We start from the raw sequence: 18,803 nt of genomic DNA on the forward strand, positions 1-18,803 counted from the left end.
GCCCTATGTATATACTTGTAAAAGGAGAAGCAAATATTGCCTTAGCAAGTTCAGCACAAATCGAACCGTTCTCGGATGAACAAAGCCATAGTCGTCACATATCCTTAGATATCCACATCCGAGGTTGACTCTGTGCCTAAAGGTAGCCTAACAACACCACCTACGCCGTTATCTGCAAGTTGTATCATGGTTTTCCGGATTTTCATAACCGCAATAGCGACCGCAAGTGAGTTCCAGACATCGTGTCCCTCATCTTCCAAGTCAAACTGGCAGATATATTTGCTATCTATATCCTTAGTTGTTGTTAGAAAGTCAGTGCCGAGAGTTAGGATTGCAATTATGGGACCACATATGATAAATCCAATGAGAAGCGGATAAATTGGAGAAGGACCAGAATAGCCATCACCCTCCCCATTGGGCTGAAGATTAGTCGAGCCATGACCTCCATCTAGGGCTGCCACACTCAACGCTTCGCGGTGTCGGCTGGAGAGTACTTGTAGGCGCCGGTTCAGCTTTTTAACAGCATCAAGTGTGGTTTCCCCTTTCTTTTGGGCGTAAATCACATGTACGGGGATTGCATCGGGCTTTGTGTGTATGCCAGTATCGCGCAAGGCCCAGCGAAAGTATCGGTTGATGGTAGTTTTGATCAAGGTCTCGGGATCCTTCTTTAGAATCCTAGAGTCCCTCACGCGACCTCCAAGAGAAAACAAAGCTGCGAGAGATCTCATTGCTGCATTATATTTTAGCAGTGTATGGTATAGTGAGAAGAAAACGCAAGTGGAGTAGAGCCATGAACTCACCATCAGTATTGGAACTTTTGAATGTGTGAATCAATGGCCCTGAGTCGCCCTCTGCATCGGAAAACAGGGTATATGGAAGGGTAGGAAAGTCGGACCTCCACTGGTCTGGTATAAGGGGCTCAAACCCACGCATGGCAAGCCGGAAAAAGAGATCCTTCTCTTCTTCATTGTAAAGACCTTCAGGAATGTCGATTGCGTCAGCCCAGCGCCTGGCCTTCTCCACAGAAAGATTCAAGACAACAGACGAGTTTGTAGCTTGCGAGACACGGAGATTTGGATCGTCAAATATCTCTTCTTTTATATGGGGTATGGAGGGGACTGTGTTACGAGAATGGCTTCTCTTCTGAACCATAAGCCGCTTTGATGCTATAGTTTTCTGACTATCGACTACGGTGCTCCCCAAGTGTTTTGACAAAGGCGAAGATATACTCCCAGCTGGTTCAGGAATAGACCGTTTGTTATCATGTGTGGCCGTCAAGATATCGCGCGTGGGAGCAAAGATAGAAAGGCCGGCCTCAAACAGTAAGTTCGCATACTGCCATGCATTTGTATTGACACTAGTCTGCTTTGTCTCTTCGACTGGATCACGAGCGAGTCTAGGGAGAGAATGAGCCAGCTTATCCGGCTGACTGTGAAGCTTCCTTCTCTTGGAAGACTGGCCAGATGCGATGTTCTTTGGACTGGAAGCGTCATCAGGTATCTTCTTTTCCTTCCGTGGGGTTTGTTTTGGTGTACGAAGCCCTGTGGAGACTTCGTCTTTGTCAGTGTCATACTTTGGAGTGTGTTTCGGGTCCGAGATTTTTCTCTTTCTGGCCTTGGTCTTATTAGAAGTGGGAGGTTGAGTCGTCGAATTCAAAGGTTGATTGAGCCCATCTGAGTCTGCTATCATATCGTAAGATCCGCGCGTTTTCATTTGATAGATATAAACAGGAGCAACCAAATGTCTTCAAATGTATTATCTCAATGGATCGGCCGAGGAGATGGAAGACTCATCTGCCTTTATTACACTGGCAGTAGTAAGTATCGTAATGAGGAGAGCGCAGTAAGAAGACTTGTGTGACCACATGAGTAATTAGAGTAAGAGATATTTCCCACAGGGCATCGATAACTGATATTTACCTCGAGAAGATGGGGCTTTGAGTGTTTTCGGGGCGTGTCAATGCGAGTCAAAATATAAATTGCAGCGTTTCAGACCAGTCTTGTAGAAATCAGACACAGAACATTTATTTTAGTACCCTTTATTCTTTAGATACCGTTCTTTGTCCGGAAGCTGGCCAGTTGATACTTCGCAAAGAATTCGTAGCGGGAAAAGGGCGTTGCAGACTGGTGCTATGGACTACAATGAGGACAAAATGAAGTCATACCTATCATGTCCTCGGTGTGTCCATTTCAGTGTGTAAGAGGGGCTCCACGGTTGCAGTAACACAAGTTAGAAAGAGACAGGGTAAAGAGTCGATGTTTGGCAGGTACTAGTAGTAGGGGACAGCTGTGGTCATGGGACTTGTTTGTCATGCTTCGTGATCCCGATCAGCTACACGCTTAGGAACAGACAATCAAATCAGTATGCCGACGTATTACATTCAAATATGGGCAAGAATGGAGAGTCCCAATGGGTGTAACAGTCGAGTAGGGCACATTCCAGGCGAACAGTCAAGGAAGAATTACATTCCGAGATTGGAAAGTAAACCCTCCAGAGAATTAAATAAACAGCCTAGAATGCTGCGGAGATATAGGATAAAACAACCTCAGACCAAATTACTCATTCCATTCCATCTGCACTCGCAAAAGCCAGAAAAGCGCTTACACCTTCTCTCAAAACTCTCATGGGTATGTTATTGAACATTTCCAGTGCGAAAAGTGCCGAAGGCAGTAACAATCAAGAAGGCAGAGAAACAAAGAATCCAAGGTCCACGTCGAACAGATGCGTAATAACTGCGATGACTGCGGGGCATTAGTCACCATTAAATATAGATTTGGATCAGGCGAAGTCTGCCGTGTAGGAGAAACCACGGAATTCTTCCTGCATGGCTTGGGAGAGGACTGGAGATAGAACATGTCATGGTTAGCGCTAATTAAAAAAAAAAAAAAAAAAAAAGGGGTTGAGGATAGTTGCTTACCGGATTGCACAGGCGTCAGAACAGGTGTGACGCTGGTGAACTCCTGATCGAAGTTGCTTGTGTCTGTGGGGCTGGTGATGGTCGGCAAGAACGGTGGAGGGACGCGCTTGTGGTAGATATCATCCCAGTTGACATTCCTGAAGAAGGCATGAGACATGACTTCTTGGGCATCGGTTGGGCCGGAGCCAAGTCTTAGTTCTGGCTCGCGAGTGAGTAGTTTCTGAAGGATCGAAACGGAATCCCTGGGCATGTGAATTGGATACAGCGGCTCATCGGCAAGAATGGCATCATAGATTTCATCCTCATCTTCACCACGGAAGGGAGATTGTTGCAGAAGCATCTGATAAATCAGCACACCAAATGCCCACCAATCAACTGCTCGACCGTATTTCTTATCCAAAATAATCTGTGAAAACATGTCAGTCAACCATGGCTGTATCTAAGATGCCTAGGGTACTTGGGCTTTACCTCAGGTGCCATAAATTCGGGAGTTCCGCAGAATGTGCTTGTGGTGGCGCCATACCACATATTTTCCTTGCAAAGACCGTAGTCTGCAATCTTGATGTGGCCATCCAGTGTCAGTAGAATATTATCGAGCTTCAGATCACGGTATATGACACCGTTCTCATGGAAATATTTGAGTGCCAGCAGAACTTCTGAAGCGTAAAACCTGCGTGTTGTATTAGTATTAACAGCATTAATCTCCACATAATAGAGTAGGAAGGTTGGGCAGAGGACTCGGATGCTAGAAGAACGTACTGTGCTCGTTTCAAACCAAACTGGCCGCGTTGAATGTGCAACATTAGATCACCGCCACTGATATATTCCATGACAAAATACACACGAGTCTCTGTCTGGAAGCAGGCGTGGAGATTGAGAAGGAATGGATGGCGTTCTTTGTTAGCAACCAAGAAGACACGCTTCTCAGATTTGGTACTCTCCACTTCATCGTTCTCAATGATGAACTCCTTCTTCAACACCTTAATAGCATAAAGCTTCTTGGTGCTCTTGGTTTCGGCCAGCATGACCTTTCCGAAGTTACCTTTACCAAGGACAGCCAGGAAATTGAAGTGATCCAAGCCAATCCTGACCTTGGGTTGCTGAGGTGGAGCATCTTCTTTTACAGCAACCTGCTGTTGCATTACTGGCACAGACTGCTGTTGTGGAGGTACACCGTAAGGCGACGCGACCTTCTGCGGCATCGGCTGTTGCGGCGGGGGCGCCATGCTTTGCTGGTAGGACACATACGCGGCAGGATCATAATGGGCGTGGGAAGGTGGCTGTGTTTGCACCGGACCTGCTTCTCCGTGATTAGCTCAATCCATTCTACTCCAGAAGCATAGATTGGAAACGAAGGGTGGGGGAAGGGCCATAGGACAACATACTAGGCATCTGTTGGGGCGTGCGCATGCCTGTGGCGGCAGCGGCAGCAGCAGCGGCAGGACCTGCAGATGACGTTCTTGGCGGCATTTGCTGTCGCTGTGCGGCCGTTGGAGACTGTGGTGGTATATACGAGTTAGTTGCAGCGCTCACGGCTTCGGCAGAAGGCTCTCTTTGAGGTAGCCCATATGGGCTCTCCACGGGTTTTTGCGGATATGCAAGAGCAGGATCCTGAGGGGTTTGAGGCGGGCCACCTGGCCGCAGGGTGCGGCCACTGAGACCAGAACTAACAGAAGCGGATTTATTGTGATTCTTAGCACGGATCAACGTTTCTAAGATCTGGTTCGCAGCTTCCATAGACATGCCACAGAAGTCAGGTACAAGATGAGTACAATTGGCATGGCAAGTGAGGCCACATTCTAAGAGCAATGTAAGCATCTATGTCATATACACCGTCTGGGGTTCGTTCGGAGAATATACCTGAACATCGCTTGGCACTTTTACGTCCAAATGGGAGCAAGTACCCGCAGTGACAGCACCAGTTGGCAGAGAGGTTGGAGAAGCCCTCGAACCGATGAGGAATACGGTGATTGATTTTCTCCTCGTCTGGATCTGTCTCGTAGTTTGCTTTGCTGATACACTTGGTAACGACCTTCGGGTAACACTTGCGGTGACACGTATACTTGCAGTCGGCGCATTGCATGCCGGCAGCATATTTCAGGAAATCACCACAGAGAGCACAACGCATGATATTGTAAAATTGTTGAGTGACGAACTTGTGTCCCTGCTTTTCGTGGACCTCTTCCTTCTTTTGACGAACGGCACCCTGTCGGTTAAGACCAATATCGAACGGTCGTCGATCCTTCAATTGTTTGGCTATACAACAGGTTAGTGTACCCGGTCGTAGAATAATACATAAACCATAGAAGCTTACCAAAGCTCATCGACAGATGGATCCGCCCCACGGGCTCTAATGCGAACCAAGACTCGATCATCACTGAGTTAGAAGAGGGCGCTCCACCCGGAGCACCTGCATAACCCTGAGCAGGGGGGCCAAGATGCCCCGCGGAGCCCGGGGCATGCGGAGATCCTGGTTGTCCAGCGGTGTCAGGCCGCCCCGACGAACCTCCGTGTTCCATCTTATCCGCAGAAACCCAACCTGATGCATTGAGCTCGCTTTCGAGCTTCTTGCGACGCATCTCCTCGGCGATATCGGAGATGCGCACCCAAAGCATGCCAATCGGAGTGGGCCTGTCACCCGACTTGTCGTACACGGTAAGTTCAATTTCGTTTGCCTTATCAATGTCAACAGTAAAGGTCTCATCTTGCCACCTATCGGTCCGCGTCGCTTTTGTACGGGCTTTGATAGTGTCTTCAACTTTGATGATGACGAAAGTCTCGGGGCCCCGAGAGAACCTCGAGCTGGCGGCATGATCTACATCAGTAACCGCCTGGATACGCAACGTCAGAAGACCAGTAAGTGGCTTGCGCATGTTTGGTGTGTTCAAACTCTCATCTAGAACACAAGCTGTTAGCTCCTACGCGGCGGTCACCGGTGTGTAAAGAACATACCGTCCGGGGAGTCTGTCGGTTCAATGTCAACGTGAAGATCTTCATATCGCTTCAAGGCCTGCTTTAGCAGTTGAATCTTCTGATTACTCTCGATCCGCCGGCCCTCGGCATCTGCGCGGCTCTTTCTATCACCCTCATCCTGATACAGACGAACCATCTTCTCAATACCCGCTTTGTATTGCTTCTCAACACTCAGCTTGAACTCGAGTTGCGACAACATGAGCTGGATCTTAGGTCCGAGATAGGGGGTATCATATTTGATCAAGTCTGAATATAGCACAGCGTCAGTTAGACACGTTGGGAGCTTGCAAGGCCCCTGTCGGCACTGAGCGACAGATGAAGCATACCAAGTTTAGTAAAATTCGGCCGAGCCTTGGGAACAGGAGCGAAAGGCCGGGGATCTGCAAAGGGAGCACCCGACGGCATAGGACCAGATCCTCCTTGCGGGTAAGCTCCCGAGGCGTCATACTCGTCATAGTCCTTCGGAGGAGGGGCTGGTCCTGCGCCTGGTTCAGGTGGGAGACGCTTATCCGTAGGGGATCCTCCATCTCGACGTAGCTGCAACTCTCTCATCTTCTCCTCCAAGTAAGCAATGTTCTTCCGACCATCACGGATGTTCGCGTCGACTCTCTGCTGCACGAGGGGATTATCGGTTGACTGTCGCATATTGGACGCGGCGGTGATCAGGGCCTTTTCCCGCTCGATCTTGCGGTAGACCGAGGCGATGAGGTCGTCCCCGTCCATATTGAGAGGGGGGTGGGACGACGACCGACGTTCCGAATTATTCCAACTGGGAGGACAACAATGCGATCAATAACAAGAAATAGAGCCAGCAGGCAAAGGGTACTAGAGGGGAAGAAAACGGTCGCCGCGGGGTACTTTGTTGACAGATTATTCCAAAGAGAGGGGGATGGATGATCAATAAATCGCAACGGGACTGACAGTCAACGTTCCCGTTAAGTTAATGCTACTCGGGAAATGGTGAGACAGGTTCTCCCGTTACGATGACGAGCCGTGCCAGACAGTCACTCTCGGTCAATGCCCGCAGGTTACTTGCGAAAGTGTGGGGGGGGGCAAGAGAGAGTGAAGAGTGGGACAGCTAGAAGAGTTGATTCCAGCAATGGAGTTTCTGGTCACCGCACACAGCACACAGAAAAGGGAAAATTGTTTTGGGATCCTTTCCTTTTTTTTTTTTTCGGGGGGAAGGGTGGGTTGACGTTTTGGTGTCCAGGCTTTACTTTCTTCGTTGTTTTTGCTTTACCGCCCGCATTTACTCCTCAGGCAAGTCGCGGGACGGAGGGGCAAGTCAAATAACTTAGTCCTTGGGTAATTTTATCCGATGGGGGGCACGTGTGTCCAAGGGGATTTAAAGTACTGTAACTAGTCATCCAGTAAACATGCGGACGAGTCTAGAGTATTTCAAATTGCCGGGGTCAGGTAGTACTAGTCTAGTACTATCTTCTATCTAGAAACTGCAGAACTTCAAGAAAAAGAAAAAGGAAAAAGGCAAAAGACAAAAGACAAAAGACAAAAAGAATGTCTCGGGAAGTGAAATGCTGACGAAAACAAACAATGATGTAAATAAATTGAAACGCGAATTGCCCCGAGTCAAGGGGACTGTTGTACCAAATTGTCTGACAGGTGGTGGCAAACAATGACCCTTTCACAAGCTTCTACTGCGGTATTCCTTCTTCACGGCAGAGGAGACTGTGTTCCAGCTGGAAAGTAAACTCGTCTTTGTCATCTGGTATGCTGTAACTACGGAGTCTGTACAGAACACTGGGTCAACCCCAGCTTGCCCTGTCTATTTCCTTTTTGGGCGTAGATTGCCTGGCAGATACAACTTGAAGTACTCCGTAACTACTCCTAGTATTAACCCTACTCTGCTACCTTCAAATCCATAGAGTAGGACCGTTAATTGCCCTGAACTTTGCTTTAATCTTTTCTTTTCTTTTTTTCTTTTTTTCTTTTTTACTTCCTTTTCCTCGTCTAGTGTTCCCAACAGATATACGAGCCATCAACGGAGACAGTCTGCATTTCGTCATATATCTGTAGGATCGCAAACTACTAATTGGTCACACTACATACTAGCACCACCAACTACTTTTCTTATCGGTCAATATTCGAGCATTTCCATAGGCATGAGATAATATCTCACGAGCAAAACGTGCAAATTCTGCGTCCGAGAATGGTATTGCCATGGAAAAGTGGGTTGGATGACAAGAGATAACAGATCTGATCGAGTACCCCTTGCAGTATACAGATGCATCAGATGGTCATGTGGCGCACCAAGCAAGCGCATCACCGAATCCAGGTTTGGGTTCGTTCCCATTCTTGCAATCTCGAAGAAAGTTCCATCTCCAATCGCTCGATTGGATATGGCCCTTCTAATATTGTCCTCATCATATCCTCACCAGGGTTGAAGTTATGCTCAAGAATGGGTTCTCCTGTTGAATTGATCAACTTCAAATGACACAATCTTGTAACGATCCTTTAAATGAATTAGTAAAGTATCTATTATATATTAATATAGTAGATAAAATCACTTGCATCAGGATTTACAGAAATCTCATAAGTATCGAATTTTTGATGGAGATTGGCTTGTAAAAGGAAGCTATTTTGGACTGAATCGATGGGCGAAGAGTGATTGCCTGAGTCGGCATTGGCAATCCATCGACTGAGATTGTGTGCCACCCAATAGCTTTCCTTCTCGAGGGGGGATATATGCGCAGCCTCCCAGCCATTCCAAGTACTAGTACACAGATGCGCGCGATGGTTTCGGACCCTTGAGAAAATGCATATTTGACCTCGGGCCTGTATATCCTTTGTAAATATGCTCTCACGCGCACGATTACTGTGGAAGGGTAATCGTCAGATAATTGGCTCATCACTCAGATGTATAGTGTCTATCCAAGTTAACTGAGGTTATTTCTTTGAGTTATTATAAAATCTCACGACCATGAGGAATATATACGTCATAGCCATCGACGACTAGGCGTTGATCAGGGTCAGGACTGATCAAAGGACATTGTTGATGAGTCCTGGACACGGATAGTCGTTCACATCTGAATGGCTAGACCGTCTGGGAAAATATATGGTTTTGGTGGTGGTTGGCAAACTACAGGGAACTGCACGGAAGTATTTGGAGGGAGCTTCACCTACTTCATCTGCTTTCTCTACTTCACCTGCTTCAACTATTTAAATCACTCAAATTACTTATACTGATCTAGATTATCTAATCTGTCTAAATTAGGTACTTAAGGTGTCTAATCTGCTTGAACTGTTTGATTATTAGAACAGTTTAAATTACTCTCAGATCATATAATTCATACGCTGCGTAACATGTCTTTCCAGCCCATACAAGGGGGACTGGAAGTCCCTCGTATCAAAAGAAAAAAATGCCGTGAAGGTCTCCGAGGATAGCAACAGTGAAATTGTGGAAGGTGCAGCAAGGGTTGGGAATGCCAAAGAGATCCACTGCGGGTGACCAAGAAACTCCCCACATGTTAATTTGACACAACGGGGGTTCTTTTTTTTTTTTTTTTTTTTTTTTTTTTTTTTTTTTTTTTTTTTTTCCTTTTTTTTTTTTTTTTTTTTTTTTTTTTTTTTTTTGTGTTTTTTTTTTTTTTTTTTTTTTTTTTTTCCTTTTTTACCCCTCCACTATCGAAACACCAACTAGACTACCCCTCATCACAGCTTATCTGATCAGCAATTGCTTCATACGAGACAGTATTTCAGACATTGCGACGATTTACGCTCCAAGAAAAGAGAACCCAATTGCAATCGACCACCATGGCACCACCACGGCGCAAGGTTCTCGCAACAGCAGAAGAAACCTTGACTCCTCCAGACGAGCTCCAACAAGGTCAGCAAATCGCGCGAGTCATCAAGGCAATGGGAAACAATTTATATGTGGTCGAATTGCCATCAAAAGACACGGTTTTGGTCGAGCTACCTTCCCGCTTCCGTTCACGAATCTGGATGAAACGCAATTCCTACGTCGTGGTCGACACCAACGCTCTTGAGGACCGGGACAACAAGCTTGCTGGGGAGATTGTTAATATTGTTCGGGATGAGAAAGCCTGGCGCAAGGCTCCATTTTGGTAAATCGATCGAACCACTGTTTTTGTACTCTTACTGATTCTATCTTTCACAGGCCAAAGGAATTTGTCAAGCAATCTACCGTTGTTGCATCGGATTCAGAGGAGGAGGAAGAGTCAAATATGGGCAAGATGCCTCCCTCGGACGACTCCGATGCTTGAACTAATCGACGTATGGTGATTTCTGCATCCAATGCACGTGCGTTTACGCCTAATGTGAACCACGAGGACCAAGCGATAAAATCAATGAAGGCAACGATCAATTTGCAGCCTATACGTGGCTTATTATCACTGGATGTGCTCCTTTCTGTTGCGCTTCGGGGGCCCTTGGCTCAGTGCGTTTCTGCTATTGAAGAGGACACCGAAAACCTGAACGCCAAGTGAGAAGACAACGACCGAAGAACTGGCATTGGTGCTTGGATAGACGTTCCAACCCCACTCCTGCAACGCCCAGATCGCATATATAAGGATCGGATGGAACCCAGCCCGCCAGAGAAGGAAAGGCGTAGCCCAGGAGAGATAGGCAAAGAATTGGTAATGAAGGGACCTTGCGCACAACAATCCGATTGCAAGCGATGTCAGCATCACGGTCATTATGAAAGACTTGGAAAGCACCACGGTGCGTTGGCGTCCTCGGAGGAGGTTCCGGAGGAAGCCAGGGAGGCTAGATCCCGACGGTCGTAACCAGCCTGTGGCAACAAATAATCCCAGCAGAAAAATATGCAAGGCTAGCAAGGCCAAAGAGAACTGTTTGGATAGAAACAATTCCTCACCCACAAATCTCCAATTGACAGTCCACTTGAACATGAACTGTCTAGTCAACTCAAAGGCCCGCGCGACGTATCCTGTAGGGTTACCCTGTAGGAAGGGAATCGCTAGTAGAACCTAAACATCTGTAAGTCAGCCATAGCTTAACTTCCCTGATTGAGTAAAGCATACGTACCTGGATGAGCAATGCTAGAATTCCAAGTCGAATACTCGGGACGAGGGAAAGGCTGAGCACAGTTACCACCGCAATGGCTGGCGCAAGGAGCAGTAAGGTCATCTTAATGCCAACCCCAACAGACCAAGCTGTAACACCGGCCGTCCATTTTTTATTCTGGAAGAGCAGAATCGCTATCCACATGGCAGAGGCCGCAAGGCCATCATTGAAAAGGCGCAAAACAAAGACGCTGTGGAGCCGCTTGGAAAGGACAAGAAGAGGAAACAGATATGGAGGAGCACCTGAATGCCTGTAGCAAGCCACCACAACCGCTAGCGTGGCAAGGTAGAAGACAGCAAATAATATCTGTCCGAAAAGAATATCTCGGCCTTCATCTGTTAGGTGATAGAGTGCTGTGTAGCTATATACGTGGGCGGCTGGGTATACAAGGGGTCCAGTGGATCCCTGGATCCGGGTATAGTCACGTTCACCAGAGATGTAAAGAGCTATCTGCTGCATGTATGTCGTCCAGTCGATCTCAGTATCTAAATGTAGTCGCAACGGTCAGCTCCACAATGATCACAGTACAGGCCCAAAAAAAGAGAACTTACATGGGATCTTCCAGATGATAAGAGCACATAGGAAGGCATCGCCTACGATAAGAAGCGGTGCAATCCATTTTGTATGCCTGGGGTCCAGGCACAGTTCGTGGATGAAGCGCTTCAACTCCATCGTTGATGTTGTGCCAGAATTGCATGTGGCCTCAGGCGGGAGAACCAATGATATCTGACCATTTCCGGCTTAGCGGGATTTTTATTCCAGATACGTCGCGTTGCAACAGCACCGACCCGAAGCAAGGGAGGCGCAATCGAGACAGAGAAATCAAAGATGCTTTCTTAAAAATTGATTGAGTCAAGTTGTAGACATAAAAATGCCATTGTGCATCATGGCTTCAGATGACTATCTGTACATGGGTATATTGTTGGCATTGAGTTTGGTGCCTCCGTGGCATGACCCAATGCTAATAGATATTCTAAACAGTAGGTCCAACATTCCAGCGACCCAATTCATAATGTATCTCTCGTAATGGCACAGCCCCCGCTTGTATACAGCACCTTCCTTTGCATCTCGTGGCTAGGAAGGCTCGACCGTTGACATCTGCGTCGTGGCTCCTCTAATTTTCGTTGACGCCTTTTGAGAAGCCAAGCAATTCGCCTAGAACTCCGCCAGGCTTTGGAACAGGACACTCTCTTCCCGCCTTGGCCAATCGTTCAGCCTCCTCCTCCAATTGCAGGAATGTTGACACTTCGTCAGGTGTTTGGTGTGTCTGGGCGAGGGCATTTCCTTCTGGGCCAAGCATTTCGGCATCCTTCCTCTTCCTCCTTCGAATTCGGGGGATTTGTTGCCCATCTGCAGTGACAAGCATCTCTGAATCGGCGAGGGTACGACGCGGAGCAGGACAAGGGAAAAGGTGTGGCAGGCCGACAACGAAAAGAGACGCAAGAAGAGTGGCTGCGAAAAGAGAGGACGTCGACCGCGACCGCGGATGTAGATGTGGCGGCATATTGATGATAATTGAGGGGAGAAGCTGTGTGTTTTCAAGTGCACTGAGTGTTACTCCGGCATGGAAGGACTTCACTGTGTGAAACTCCTCGTTAGTGAGGGACCAGAATGGGGCAGGAATCAATTGACACACCTTGCGAGGAACACTTCAAGGCGGATTAAAGAAACGATGAGGGAGTCGCCCAGAAGGGAGGCATGGCCTCGCCAATGGTAGTGGGGAGAGCGAAAGGAGTATAGGGTAGGCCGGGGGAGACCGAAGCACGGAGTCAACGGAGTCAACGGACGTCCACTGGGAAGGACTTCGACGAAGAATTCGGACTAGGCTTGGCGATCAGATCTAATCTTATCTCTGGCGACGCTGATTGGCTGGGGGTCACTCGGACGCCAAACCGCGAGAGTCCCGTCAGCTTGTTGGCGCGCCACGGAAAAAGAACCTCCCCCAGTTCAGCGAACCTGCCCAGTGTCTTGGAGATCCCCTGTCGTGTTCTCTTATTGGATGCTGCATCAAACAAGAAAATGATCGCTCTTTTGCCGTCAACATAACGGTAGACATTCTTTTTGCTCCCTGGACTGTCCAGGCTCAACCGACTCGGCTTCTTCTCTCCCCCCGACTCTTCGCTGGAGTCAGGACCCACCGACCACCCCTCTGCTTCGACTCACCTATCGATCCATTCCCAGTCTCTATCTTTTGCGCTAACTCACCATGAGCGATCTCGATAGGTACATGATGGACAAATTCTTTTACATGCTCCAGGAACGCCGAAACTAACTCCTATCTGTGATGTAGGGCGATTGCCCAACTACGCGCCTGTCGCTTGATACCCGAAACCCAGGTCCGTGAACTCTGCTACAAGGCGCGAGAGCTCCTCATAGAAGAAGGAAATGTTGTTTGTGTAGATGCGCCAGTCACGATTTGTGGCGATATTCATGGCCAGTTTCATGATTTGATGGAGCTCTTCAGAGTCGGAGGAGATGTCCCCGACACCAACTATCTCTTCATGGGCGACTTTGTCGATCGCGGATTCTATTCCCTTGAGTCTTTCCTCCTCCTTCTCTGCCTCAAAGTGCGCTATCCAGACCGTATCACCCTCATTCGTGGAAATCACGAGTCGCGCCAAATCACAACAGTCTATGGCTTCTATGACGAGTGTATTCGGAAATATGGCAGCGCCAACGTATGGCGTTATTGCTGTGAAGTCTTCGATTATTTGGCGCTAGGCGCCCTTGTTCTTGGAACAAGTTCGGAACTTGAACCGACAGGGCCCATTATGAACGATTCTACTCAGTCCACTATGCCGATCGACGACGCAGAGCTGGAGACCGAAGTACTGAATTCGAAGGGAGAAGTCACATACAGCTCATACCGACCAAGACAGGGTGCCTCGTCGGATGCATCAACAGAGACTAGAAACATGGGGGATATCCCAAGCCAGGCACCCCTCAGAACAGGTGCGCCCGGCACAGGTGCCTCGGGAGAAGGCGCGGGTAGCTATTCGAGCAGAACCGGAGCAGTCCTCTGTGTGCACGGCGGCCTCTCCCCTCTCATCGACACAGTCGACAAGATCCGTTTAATCGACAGAAAACAAGAAGTCCCCCATGAAGGTGCCATGTGCGACCTGTTATGGTCGGACCCTGATGAAATTGACGGCTGGGGATTGAGCCCGCGCGGTGCCGGGTTCCTGTTCGGCGGGGACATCGTGAAGCAGTTTAACTACAGAAACGACCTTTCCCTGATTGCGCGTGCCCATCAGCTTGTGATGGAGGGCTATAAGGAGATGTTCGACGGCGGGATCGTCACTGTCTGGTCAGCCCCCAACTACTGCTATCGATGTGGAAACGTGGCATCCATTCTGGAACTCGGCGAAGACACAAGCAACGGGGGTACGGTAACTAGGAGTAATGGTGACTACGGACGGAGCAACGGCATTATGACGACCGACAAGCCAGGCGTGAGGAGTCCCGGAAGAAGGTACAGGGTTTTTGAAGCCGCTGCGCAGGATACAAGGGGCATGCCCGCCAAAAAGCCTGTTGCAGATTATTTCCTGGTATGTCTCCCTTTTCTGCCCAAGACATCGTGCCAAACCGTAGACTTGCTCGTTCGCGCATTCTAACTAGTTCAGTAGTGATACCACTGACGCATAATTTCACTTCCTTTCTGTCCTATCTACATTCTTATATAGGCCGGCCCGTACCAGTTCTTTTATTCAAGACCCAGCCATGATTCTAGAAGTATGGTGTTGTTGAGCATACTTTGCATTCGAAGTTGAACCTTGGAGCTACCTTTATGATCTGTTGAAAGCGAGGAACGATCCATTCTGTCTACTCATATGTCCATTGAGGTCGAAGTGTCCATATCTTAGAGGGTGATATTTATTCAATATCTCGGACGTACTGTTTCTTTTTTTCTTTGCTGGAGGCTATCACCAACGCAACTTCTAGCATAAATTATTACATTGAATATAAGATTTCAGTCACCCTCGGGATATATCCATGCGGCTCCGGACAACTTGATGTATACGGTGAGCATTCGTGCAGCAAGGACCTCGATAGAGAAAAATTATACAAAATCGTGCCAGATAATACCCTGAAAAACGAAAGAGGTTCGTAACCTGTACAGTATATATACGTCTTTTTACAAACACCGGAAAGGGAGCATGAAGATAACAAAGAGAAAGACCGTACCCTCATTAAAATCATAAAATAACCAACATCCCAAATGATAAGTCATAATACAGGTCGTACCTAGAAATGCCGTAGAGGTCAAGACTGGTAGTTTCTCGGATAAACTACATCATTGTATCTCGGGATAGCGGGGTTCTCGTCCGATTGTGTTATATTAGGAGGATATCCCACAGCATATCTGACTGATTCAGGCCTGGAGGTATTGTCAGACCCGGATACCTGCCCGACGAAGCGGAAGTCGGGCGTCATCCCAGTCATAGTAGAGTTCCAGCCTTCTTTCCAATTCTCATATCCTGGATTAAACGCATTCGCATCCCGAAACCACCAATCTTGGCTTTCCTCAACTAAATTCTCCGGCGTACCAAATCCAGTCATTGGAGATGCGCTTGATGTGGATGCAATATCTTGACCAGTACCTAGTGACCGACCTTGTGCATCCTTCGGATCATACCATGAGTCACGCTGAGAGAGAGGAACAGGATGCATTGAGCCGTAAGCATGTGATACAGGCCGCAGGTATGTTGGCTCTGGTAATTGGGCATCTGTTCGTGGCAGCTGTGCACTTGAATACCGCTGAGCTGCTCGCATGGCGGACAAAGAAGTGGGAATCGGCACCCCTGTCGCATACTGGGTGCCTAAAGATCCAAGTGCATTGGAAGGGCCTTGAAATGAAGGATCGCCCGGCTCACTTGTGGGAGCGTACTGGCCAGGCGACGGTACACTGTTTGAGATTGTTGCAGGAGGTTGAGGTTGAGCTGCAACAGACGATGGAGACTGTTCAGAGGTGGAGGGCGATGATGCTTGGTCCCATGAACCCCATGAACCCCATTTCAGATGTGTCTGCTCGAGAACGATAACCGCCTCTGGAGGCAACTCGACTTGCCACTTACTGGCCGATATATCCAGGATTCGAAGGGTCCGTCGAGCGCAAAGCCAGCTTTCGCCCATTTCATCGAGGTGCCGGAGACAATGAATAACGTCTCTTTGAGCGTTCTTTTCCGGGAGGTTGAGCAGGTGGATGGTACAGGCGGTATGAGCCATGTATACTGCAATATTGCAGATCTGCTTGAACCCGTAGGTACGCTTGTATATCCGGAGCAGCTTTGAAATGGCGGAAGCAGCCTGCGTGCACAGCTTACGGGGGGAGACGTGTTGGGGGAGAGGCGAGTTTGACTTTGTGTACTTTAGGAAAGGACGATAAAGGTGTATGAAGAGCAGTTGGTAGAACATACTGCAACTGTGTCAGTATTCGTGTTACAGAATATCAAGGAAAGGCAATTTTCAGCTTACTGCATGAGCAAAGCCTGAGGTAACAGCCTTTCTTTTGGCTCTAGCTCTTTCGGCAAGTCTTTCTTCCATGCCTCAAGCCTCGTATGAATTTCGCTGAGCTTCTTCAGTTCAACCTGTTTCGAGAGGGGTTTATCTCGGGGGGTTGGATCATAGAAAGACACGAGTAGATCACCGCTGATCTCACACAGTTTGGATATTTGCAATGCCACCGTTCTGGTCCGTGATGGTTGTGTATTTTCGAGGCTCGCCCCAGCATCAGTGTAGGAAGACCACAATTCTGCTTCCTCGTTGGGCAGAATGTCAATCTTTGGTACACTCACGCTAGTAGCCGCCAGTTGAGGAAGGCGACCGAGGTAATTGGACCAACATCTATGATAGTTAGCCATTTCCTCTAGCATCTATATAAGGTAGCAGGGGGAAGTACTTGTCAATGAGGTAACAGCCCCAGAAAGTAATTCGCCGTGCGTCAACCTCCTCCTCATCAAGGTTGCGAGCTCCAAGGCTGGTTGAGTCGAAGTTTAGCCCTAAATCCAATGCCATACGGAAGCTCATGCCGCTGTAGACCCAGCCTTTGCCTTCACGACCACACCCAGCCTCTCTGACAGACATGAGGGCGAGAGCTTGCACCGTGCAAAGTTTCGCATTTGCATGTTCATCATTTTCGAGCACAAGCCTTTTTGCTTCCTTGAAAAAGTGATCTCCTGCGGTCGCCGGGTTCTGAGGGTCTTCCCGGGCCCCGTCCCAAGAGCTGAAGTGGCAGCCAAGAGCTAGCATTGCATTGACCAACAGGGACGAACAATACTGGCCGGAAACATTATGAACATAATCGCGATAAAAGAGGTCTTTTGAGAGGGTTGTGAAAAAAGGGTAATGCCATGTGAAGTACATCGTCATGAGGTGGCTAAGTAACTGTTCATCCGAAGTGACTCTCGTCCATCGGGTAATGGAGCGATCGTGTGTATGACCGACACTCTGGCCCTCCAAGTCCGCATTATATTCATAAAGCTCCGACCCGGGCGGCAAAAAGATGAGGTTCGAAGTGCCGCCAATAAACTTCCGAGAGCCGTCCAGCATAAGACCACTCATCCTTCCAGCCAATTCCGACTCAAATTGATCTGCCTGTGTGGGGTCATAATCTCCATTAGGTACGGGATCCCTGGAAGTGGACGTAGATCCCCTTTCCTGACCCATGATCGACTGTGCTACATCCTCTAGATTGTCGCAGGATCGTATCTGCCGCACCAAGTCGAAAGCATCCTCTTCTTCATAGTTCAGTATGGCTTGTATCAAGGTCAATAGAGTCGCATTCTTCGTCCGTAGCGTATCGGTGTCCTTCTTATACACCCCTTTGCGACGATGGTCGGAATTTGGATCATAAATGCCTAAGACGTAGTTAGTTATGCCTATCGCGTTACACCTTCGTTGATGAGGTGAAATTTACAGGTCGTATGGTATACTGAGGAGCAGGCTGCACAGCTGGGTAGATTGCCATCGCACTGGGAGCAAACATTAGATGTGAAGTTGATGTAGGCAATGGAAGTAGCTCCTGTACCTTCGATTTCCTTCGGCGACAAGCGATACAGGCTGTGCTGACACAGCGCCTCTTGGAAGTAGAGCCGCTATCTGTGTTCATTGTTTGGGGCCGCGCACTCGACTTTCCTCGAGGTACTTTGAATGTTGATGACTCCATGGCCAATTCTGGCCACTTCTCCGTAGAGCCCTCGTTCATGCTGGTCATGTCCACCCAAGAATGTTCGGATAAAGCGTGGGGTCAGAGCGGAGCATACTTATCGGACGTGGGGAGAGCACTTGGTGCTTTGATTTTGAATGGATGCCACGGGGTCTTGGAGGTAGGCAAGAGGCGACCTGCAGATTATGTTGCTGGTAGTGAGGGCACGGCACAGAGATCCCAGTCTTGTGATGGGCGCATTAGCTATACAGGGCGCGGCGGCTAGTGTGTGGATGGGCAAACACCAATTGTCCAGTATCACGCAGATCGATGAGCACAGATCATTCAAGGGGGTAGATGGAATGAGATAGGTCGCCCCCAGACTGCTAATGACCCGCAAGTGGAGGCGGGGAGCCGTCGATAGAGGGGATTTCTATCGGGACCTGCAGGGCAGTGTCGGCTCGGACTTGACAGAGATAAGTGTCTGGATGAGACGCGCAGACGATGATTGGACTAGGATGACGCTCAGAGAACAATCAGGCACGATAGATACTAGTAGCTGTTAGACTACTAATAGCTTCCTGCAGCCCATCATCCATCGAGGCTCTCGTTCTGGCAGCAATTCATTCTGAATCATTGGGTTGGAGAGCGAATCGCGCGATAAGCGGTCACCGCCTTCGCTGACTAAGATAAACATCGTCTTTCATG

The 18,803-nt window shown here is 48.5% G+C and overlaps 8 protein-coding genes across 8 annotated transcripts; 2 read left to right on the forward strand and 6 right to left on the reverse strand.

Annotated features, from left to right (window-relative positions):
• Positions 1–104: 104 nt before the first annotated feature.
• Positions 105–1,689, reverse strand: BDV37DRAFT_279356 (uncharacterized protein; the record flags this gene model as incomplete). The annotated part of the gene is made up of 2 exons (XM_032086319.1): positions 105–730; positions 801–1,689. 2 exons carry the CDS (start codon positions 1,687–1,689, stop codon positions 105–107), a joined length of 1,515 nt encoding a protein of 504 aa, XP_031945306.1.
• A 1,500-nt stretch (positions 1,690–3,189) lies between these two features.
• On the reverse strand, positions 3,190–5,960 carry pkcA (protein kinase c). Its single transcript, XM_032079929.1, has 6 exons — positions 5,232–5,960; positions 4,778–5,173; positions 4,303–4,716; positions 3,677–4,214; positions 3,386–3,475; positions 3,190–3,323 (listed from the first exon to the last, which is right to left on the reverse strand). Exons 1-6 carry the CDS (start codon positions 5,788–5,790, stop codon positions 3,266–3,268), a joined length of 2,055 nt encoding a protein of 684 aa, XP_031945307.1. The 5' UTR covers positions 5,791–5,960; the 3' UTR covers positions 3,190–3,265.
• Positions 5,961–9,661: 3,701 nt separating this feature from the next.
• Positions 9,662–10,131, forward strand: BDV37DRAFT_279358 (putative eukaryotic translation initiation factor eIF1a-like protein; the record flags this gene model as incomplete). The annotated part of the gene is made up of 2 exons (XM_032086320.1): positions 9,662–9,972; positions 10,026–10,131. The coding sequence occupies 2 exons, from the start codon at positions 9,662–9,664 to the stop codon at positions 10,129–10,131; spliced, it is 417 nt and encodes a 138-aa protein (XP_031945308.1).
• On the reverse strand, positions 10,117–11,722 carry alg3 (dolichyl-P-Man:Man(5)GlcNAc(2)-PP-dolichol alpha-1,3-mannosyltransferase). Its single transcript, XM_032079930.1, has 3 exons — positions 11,503–11,722; positions 10,913–11,436; positions 10,117–10,854 (listed from the first exon to the last, which is right to left on the reverse strand). Exons 1-3 carry the CDS (start codon positions 11,621–11,623, stop codon positions 10,258–10,260), a joined length of 1,242 nt encoding a protein of 413 aa, XP_031945309.1. The 5' UTR covers positions 11,624–11,722; the 3' UTR covers positions 10,117–10,257.
• On the reverse strand, positions 11,712–12,713 carry BDV37DRAFT_239625 (uncharacterized protein). Its single transcript, XM_032080983.1, has 2 exons — positions 12,588–12,713; positions 11,712–12,529 (listed from the first exon to the last, which is right to left on the reverse strand). Exon 2 carries the CDS (start codon positions 12,453–12,455, stop codon positions 12,066–12,068), a length of 390 nt encoding a protein of 129 aa, XP_031945310.1. The 5' UTR covers positions 12,456–12,529; positions 12,588–12,713; the 3' UTR covers positions 11,712–12,065.
• A 364-nt stretch (positions 12,714–13,077) lies between these two features.
• BDV37DRAFT_206459 (serine/threonine-protein phosphatase) lies at positions 13,078–14,897 on the forward strand. The gene is made up of 3 exons (XM_032079931.1): positions 13,078–13,174; positions 13,242–14,499; positions 14,578–14,897. The coding sequence occupies exons 1-3, from the start codon at positions 13,158–13,160 to the stop codon at positions 14,578–14,580; spliced, it is 1,278 nt and encodes a 425-aa protein (XP_031945311.1). The 5' UTR covers positions 13,078–13,157; the 3' UTR covers positions 14,581–14,897.
• Positions 14,898–14,919: 22 nt separating this feature from the next.
• Positions 14,920–18,001, reverse strand: BDV37DRAFT_239632 (putative C6 transcription factor (NirA)). Its single transcript, XM_032080984.1, has 3 exons — positions 16,851–18,001; positions 16,427–16,795; positions 14,920–16,367 (listed from the first exon to the last, which is right to left on the reverse strand). Exons 1-3 carry the CDS (start codon positions 17,615–17,617, stop codon positions 15,215–15,217), a joined length of 2,289 nt encoding a protein of 762 aa, XP_031945312.1. The 5' UTR covers positions 17,618–18,001; the 3' UTR covers positions 14,920–15,214.
• On the reverse strand, positions 17,724–18,324 carry BDV37DRAFT_206485 (Zn(II)2Cys6 transcription factor domain-containing protein). Its single transcript, XM_032079932.1, has 2 exons — positions 17,979–18,324; positions 17,724–17,922 (listed from the first exon to the last, which is right to left on the reverse strand). Exons 1-2 carry the CDS (start codon positions 18,162–18,164, stop codon positions 17,830–17,832), a joined length of 279 nt encoding a protein of 92 aa, XP_031945313.1. The 5' UTR covers positions 18,165–18,324; the 3' UTR covers positions 17,724–17,829.
• Positions 18,325–18,803: the final 479 nt, after the last annotated feature.

The sequence above is a fragment of the Aspergillus pseudonomiae genome (genome assembly GCF_009193645.1).
Source record: "Aspergillus pseudonomiae strain CBS 119388 unplaced genomic scaffold BDV37scaffold_8, whole genome shotgun sequence".
NCBI lineage: Eukaryota > Fungi > Ascomycota > Eurotiomycetes > Eurotiales > Aspergillaceae > Aspergillus > Aspergillus pseudonomiae.